At 56.3% G+C, this 6859-nt stretch overlaps 1 protein-coding gene across 1 annotated transcript in view; it reads right to left on the bottom strand.

The window, feature by feature from the left end:
- Positions 1 to 4855: 4855 nt before the first annotated feature.
- LASP1 (LIM and SH3 protein 1) overlaps positions 4856 to 6859 on the bottom strand; it is a 28066-nt gene continuing 26062 nt past the window's right edge. Inside the window, 3 exon segments of the mRNA XM_009082473.1 lie at positions 4856 to 5029; positions 6075 to 6199; positions 6266 to 6419. Coding sequence (XP_009080721.1) covers positions 4856 to 5029; positions 6075 to 6199; positions 6266 to 6419 — 453 coding nt within the window.

The raw sequence follows: 6859 nt of genomic DNA, 5'->3' as shown, positions 1-6859 counted from the left end.
CCTGCTGTCCTGGATCCTGTTCTTCCCCACCCTCTTGTGTGGTGGTTCCATGGATAACTAAAGGGACACGAGTAGCTTTTCCCATCGTGGATATTTCAGTGTTTATGGCTTAAAAATAGATCTATGGCTCTAGGAGACACCAAGCATGTGAATATTTTGTGTTCTGTGGGGGTGAAACTCTCAGTCGTTCCCTGTGAGTGATGGTGTCAGGACAGGGATCAATGTGGATTTCATAACAGGACAGGATAAATCCTCCTGATGCTCCAAATACCTCCCCAGACCTCTCCACTCAGGGGGAAATGAAGCTCTGAAAAGTTCTTTGCAGCCCACGGAATTTTCCAATGTGTTTAAAATGTTCCTTTTTCCATCCTGAGATTAACTAGACTCCAGAGAGGGACCCGAGTGAGGATCACCATGGCACTGGGGCACCCTCTCAATCCTGGCTGGGACCCCTGGCTCAGGGACTCTCTCCAGGGGCTGCTGCTTGTCCTGGAGGACAGAGAGCTGTCTCAGCTTGGTTTTCCAACCTCTCACCATTCCCAGAGTTCATGGATGCCCTGGATCTCTCCACACACCCAGGCTTTGCCCCCGGAGCCGCATCCCCCCCATCCCCATCGACATCCCAGCAGTCAACACCAGCAGCCACATTCCCTCTCCCAAATCATTCCTCTTTTATTCCACTCCCTCCAACAATTTTCATTAAAAATATAAGTGCTTCTCTAAAATTAACCCCAAATGCCCAACCTCAGGAACACTCATCCTGAGGGGATACAGCACATGGGGCAGGGGGCAGGACCCTCTGCATCCCCCTGGGAGTGTCACCAGGAGCATCCCACGTGGGATGTCACCTCGTAGCCCCTTCCCCTGTGCCCCCATTCCCCTCCTGCCCCCCTGGCTGTGCTGGCTCAGTCCCCTCGGTGCCAGCGCTCCGTGCTCCGCGCTGGGCTCGCAGAGGTTAACGCTGTTCCAGAAGGTTCCGAGGGACACACCAGGCAGAGGCTGTGGAAGAGAAAGGAGAAGCTGTGCTGGGCCTGGAGCTGTGGGACAGCCCGGGATGGGGATGGGGGAGCAGCAATGTGTGTGTGTGAGCACAAACAGAGCTCACAGCCTTCCTTCACCCCTTTGTCCCTCCCTGCCCTTTGCCTCCTCTGCCATGACACAACCAGGATCTCTTCTTGCTTCTCTCCCAAGCTGTTTTATCCCTCTCCCTCTTGGGAACAAAAGCCACAAGCTCGTGCTGCAAACAGCAGCTTTTCCAAGTGGGAAAGGGCTGATCAATGCAGCCAGGAGAAAGCAGCAGTCACACAATGGCTGGGGATGTCTCAGCGGGCGAGTGGCCTGATTTATCCCTCACCCCCCTCCCGGGCAGCCAAAGACAACAGCAGCATTAAACCTCAGACTGTCCCTTCTCCCCCCTCTCAGCACACATCCCTGCCCAGGAATTGGGACAGGGAGCAGCTGGCTCACCTGGACGAGGCTTCTTGGATTGTGATGCTGAGCCACATCTTCCCCAGCATCTCTCTAGAGCATGTAGATGATGTAGGAGAGGATCACCAGGCCGATGATGGCAAAGAACATCAGGATGAAAATATCCAGCATGGTGAGGGAGGAGGCGGCGGGACAGGGAGGAGGTGGAGGGGCAGGGAGGAGGCGGAGGGAGCGGGAGGAAGAGGGTCCGGGAGCGCCGAGCTCCCGCGGCACGGACAGGGATGCTGGGCAGAGCCAGCGCTGCGTCCTCCCCTCCCAGCCCGAGCACGGCTCGCTCCGCTCAGGATGGAGAGCTGATGCCGGAGCTGATGGAGCTGCTTTCCAGCAGGCAGGAGGAAAATAAAGGGATAAGCACAGGGAAGCAGCTGGGGCTGCAGCCCGGCGGGCTGGGCTCGGATCCTTCCCACCCTGTGCCTGCGGGAAAGTCACTGTGCCCCTGCTCCTTCTTCCCAAACCGCTGCCCGGGCCATGGGGATGCTCGTGGCATCGTGACCCCCTCCCGTTTGCAGCTGGGAATGGGCCCATCCTATGGGGAAAGAAGGAAAAATCAGCTCTGGCAGTGGCAAAGCCACATCAGGACCACTCTGAACTCACCTTTCAGCCTGGTGCTCCTGGGATCCTGCAGCATCCTTTGCTTCCAGTGTCAGACATGGAACCACTTTGTTTTCCTTAATTTTTTTGGCTAATGCTGTTGATGCAAAGAACCTCCTTCTCCACACACCTTCCAGATTTTTTCCCCCACTGCTAAACACTGACAATCCCACCTGGAAAGGCTGAATTCCCAGGGTTGGAAAGCCCAAAACACATCCTTTGGCTTCCTGCTGTGCCAAAAGCAGGGGATGAGCCAAGAAGCTGCATCCCAAGGCTGCCAGTGCTTCCCAGTCCCAGGTGAGATGAGGACCTGGCTCTGGCAACCTCCCCTAGTGCCAAGATCCCCCCTGTGTCCCAGGGCAAAAAAGCTGGAAAAGCGACGGCAATCACAGGCAGCACAATCAGCAGGTAAAAATTAGACTTTTATTTTCAATCCGAGTGAACCAGGAAGAGAATCAGTTGGTTTGTTCCATTCGATGGTTTGGGATCAAAAGGCCAAATCCCATGTTTTGTTGGGAAGGAGGACACAAGGACAAACCCCAATCAAACGACGGATTCCCGAAGAAAAACACGTTCTAAGCTCAGCACCGAGATGCAACCAGGGAAGCTGGGATGGAAGAGATCTATTTCACACGTGATGAGAAGCAATTCAGCTTTTAATCTTTTTTTTTTTTTACTCTTTTATTTATTTCTTTATTTTAAATACAGGTTTAGGTGCTTTTCAGCTATGAAAAAAAGGCAAAAAAGTGCATAAGTTGAGAGAAAAAAGGCAGAAATGAAGCAGTAAGAGGTTTGTTTCCCACGGCAGGGGAGAAGGGGCAGGGAATGGGAGAGAATTAGGGACAATGGTTTCAAGGTAGCATTAAAAAAAGGTCTGTATCCCAAAACGGAATTGCCTGTGTTATTTGGTCCATTAAAAAAGGTTTATTCACATTGATGCTCCCCCCCCATTCCCAGACAAGAACGTGATTAAGAAGAGGATTAGCAGGAGATGCAGATCCCCTGCCCAGCCGCCCCCTCCCTGCTCTTGAGCTCACTGGTTTTAGCACCAACTGGGATTCCCAGCCCGGACAGCCCATCCTAGCTGCTCCTGGGGTCACTCTCCCCCCATCCCACTGCAGCTGCCTGGGGAATGAGCCAGGAGGGAAACTCTCCTCTCCTCCTGGTGAGTCTCTCCCTAGCAGAGATCCTCTCCCCACCAGCACAGCACTTGCTCCAGCAGCTCCCAATCCCAATCCCCCCAATCCCAGCCCCATCCCTGTGTGCTTTAATGGATATGTCCCCAGGGATGTGACCTTGGGGACACATCCAATGGACCAGATGACCCACTGTGGTCCCTTCCAGCCTGACCAGTTCTGTGTCCCCAAAGAGAACCAAGGAATGTCTCAACTAAGCTGCTTTGGTCCCTATATTCCATTTTTTCCTCCAGGAATAGCAAAGGCAGCACTTTCCCCCTGGGAGCATCCTGCCCCTGGCAAGGGGACACTACCATCCTGATGTCCTGCTCCTGTGACCCAGGAGAACATCCCACTCCTCCTTCCCCACACAGGCTTCCAGTTATCCCTGTCCCCACTCAGCTCCAGGACCTTTGGAGCCCAGAGGAGAAGGGGACAGGGATGTGCTTAGAGATTTTGGTCCAGGACATGATTCCAAGTCAGCAGTGGTCCCAAAAGCTGCCACCAGGAAGAAGAGCTGCAGGGTGGCTCAGGGTGCCCCAAACCCCTCCAGACTGAGCTGCTGGAGGGCACAGACACCCAAGATGGTCCCAGGGTGGTGGCAGAGGGGGAGGATCCTTCCCACATGGCTCAGAGGAGGCACAGGGATGGGAGCTGATCCTGCTGGCTGATCCAGCAGGTAGAGGGCTCAGGAGGGTCCCAAAAACTTGGCAGCAGCAAGAGAAAAGCAGGAGGATTCTGGGTGACTTTGAGGAGTGATCACTGCTGAGAAGAAGAGCCCCCGGCCCAGAGGAAGCTGCAGGGGTGTCACAGTGCCCCCCAGCACAGAGGATGGAGCCCAGCCCAGCTCCAGCCCTGGAACTGGAGCAGCAGCCTCCAGGCAAAGCGATGCCAACTGCTCCTTCCCCTGGCTCAGAGGGGTCAGGGAGGTGGAATAGTGCAGCCAGAGCCTGAGGCAGGAGCAGCCAGAGCTGCTTCCAGGGTTGCCCTGAGCAGAAACTCAAGGAGATTTTGTTTGAGATTTGTTTTTCTGTTTTGAGGACTGCAGGGAGCAAAGATTGAATGAAAACTGCTCAGAGGAGCCTGGAGAAGCACTGGGATTCACCAGAGCCAGAGTGGAGCAGGCTGAGGCTGCCAGTCCATCCCTGCACCCTCAGGATGAACATCCCTCACCTTCTCCACACAGACATCACTTCCCTCTGCCCATCCCTGCCAGGCTGGGGGGAATTTGGTCCCAACACAGTCTCCCTCTCCCTTTACTGGGATCACGGTGACTCTTTGCTGGGATCAGGGTGACTCCAGCTGCAGGGAGGGCTGGAGAGGAGGGAGACCCTAGGAGCAGGAAAGCTGTGGCAGTTCAGGCCCCTGGAACCCCTCCCAAGCCCTGCAGACAGTCCCTCAGAGTCCCCACGGAGCTACAACAAAGCTAAATTGGCAAGAGAAACCGGAGGCGGCTGCAGACACACACAGTGACCGAGATGTCAGGACGCGGCTCCGCGCGGCCACGCCGGAGCACACGGAGAAGGGAGAGTGGGGCAGAGAGACACACACACACAGGGGACCAGGCAGGCCCCCCAAGCCCCGACCTCCCCCCCCAGGGCTCAGATGGCCTCCACGTAGTTGGCAGGGAGCATCCCCGTGTCGCCCGTGCGCTCCACCGTGCCGTACATCCACCCGTCGTCGATCTGCTGCACGTTGATGATGGTGTCTCCATCCTGGAAGGACACCTCGTCCTCGTCGGCAGCGTTGTAGTCATACACGGCACGGAAACGTTTCTGTGGGGAGAGAGGGCTCAGCTCCTGGGCCAGGCAGGCACTGCTGCCACCCACAGGGGTCCCCGGGCAAGGAGTGTGCTGGATTTGGGAAGGGACATCATCACTGTGCTCATGTCCTGCTCCTGTGACCCAGCAGAGCATCCCACTCATGGATCATCAAGGTTGGAGGACTAAGATCATATCCTCCAGCACCAGACCCAGACACCTCTTAAACACCTCCAGGTGTTCCAGCACCACCTCCCTGGGCAATATTCCAGTGCCTGAACACCCCAAATTGTTCCTAACATCTAATCTGAATCCTCCCTCTCCACACAGGCTTCCAGTTATCCCTGTCCCCACTCAGCTCCAGGACCTTTGGAGCCCAGAGGAGAAGGGGACAGGGATGTGCTTAGAGATTTTGGTCCAGGACATGATTCCAAGTCAGCAGTGGTCGCAAAAGCTGCCACCAGGAAGGAGAGCTGCAGGGTGGCTCATGGTGCCCCAAACCCCTCCAGACTGAGCTGCTGGAGGGCACAGACACCCAGGATGGTCCCAGGGTGGTGGCAGAGAGGGAGGATCCTTCCCCCATGGCTCAGAGGAGGCACAGGGATGGGAGCTGATCCTGCTGGCTCCACAGACCAGCCACCCAGCAGGTGGAGGGCTCAGGAGGGTCCCAAAAACTTGGCAGCAGCACGAGAAAAGCAGGAAGATTCTGAGTGACTTTGAGGAGTGATCACTGCTGAGAAGAAGTGTCCCAGGGGACCCTCAGGCCCTGGCCCAGAGGAAGCTGCAGGGGTGACACAGTGCCCCCCAGCACAGAGGATGGCACAGCAACAGAACAACAGAATACTCAGAGTTGGAAAAGACCCACAAAGATCATCAAATCCAACTCTGGACATCCCCGAGAATCACACCATGTGCCCGAGAGCATCATCCAAGCATTTCTTCCACTGGCAAGAGCCTTCCAAGCTGCTCTCCCTGCAGAGAGGAGTGAGCAGCAAGCAGAGCACAGCCCTGTGGGGTGGGGAGGAGGTGGTGGTGCTGGGGTGCCCTGGGCTGTACTCACCCCCCCTCCAGCCGGGGCGTTGCGCTGTGTCGAGGCTGGCACCGCTGGCTCCTTGTAGCCGTAGGACTGAGACGGTGGCTGCTGCTGCTGGCTGCTGGTGGTTACACTGCAGGGAGAAGGGAGATCTGTTCTCTGGGCTCTGGGGGACACAGCAATGCCCCTGAGGAAGAGCTGGCTGCCCCCTGCCTCACCTGGGTTGCTGGGCTGGACGTGGTGGGACGGCTGATGCTGCTCCGTGGGTCTGCGGTAGTTGGTGCTCTCCTGGGAGTTCCTGCGCTCCAGCTCGGCACCTTCCCCAGGGCTGGGGCCCATCCTGCTGCGCTCGAACTCCTCGTGGTACTTTATCTGCAGTGACAGCACAGGAGGGAGAGGTCAGAGCTTGGCCCTGCAGGGCTGGACACGAGACTGAGCTCAGCCCTGGCAGCAGCTCCCACTGCCCTTCGGCGCCAGGAACAGCATCTCCCAGGGAACAAGCGATGGGACAAGGGGAAATGACCTCAAATTGTGCCAGGGGAGGTTTAGGTTGGCTAGTAGAGAAAATTTCTTCATGCAAAGGCTTGTCAAGGATGGGAACAGGCTGCTCAGGGCAGGGGTGGAGTCCTCAGCTCTGGAAGTGTTAAAAATCCATGTGGATGTGGCACTTGGGGACATGGTTTGGTGGGGACACAGCAGTGCTGGTTAATGGCTGGACTCGATGATCTCAGTGGGTTTTTCCAGCCTAAAGAATTCCATGATCCTTCAGCTCAGTTCTTTTTGTTACCAAGGACTCAGCATCAGCCACTCAC

This window comes from Acanthisitta chloris, unplaced genomic scaffold (assembly GCF_000695815.1).
Source record: "Acanthisitta chloris isolate BGI_N310 unplaced genomic scaffold, ASM69581v1 scaffold8369, whole genome shotgun sequence".
Lineage (NCBI taxonomy): Eukaryota > Metazoa > Chordata > Aves > Passeriformes > Acanthisittidae > Acanthisitta > Acanthisitta chloris.
Note: the sequence above shows the minus strand (reverse complement) of the source record. Positions and strands in the feature narration are given on the sequence as shown.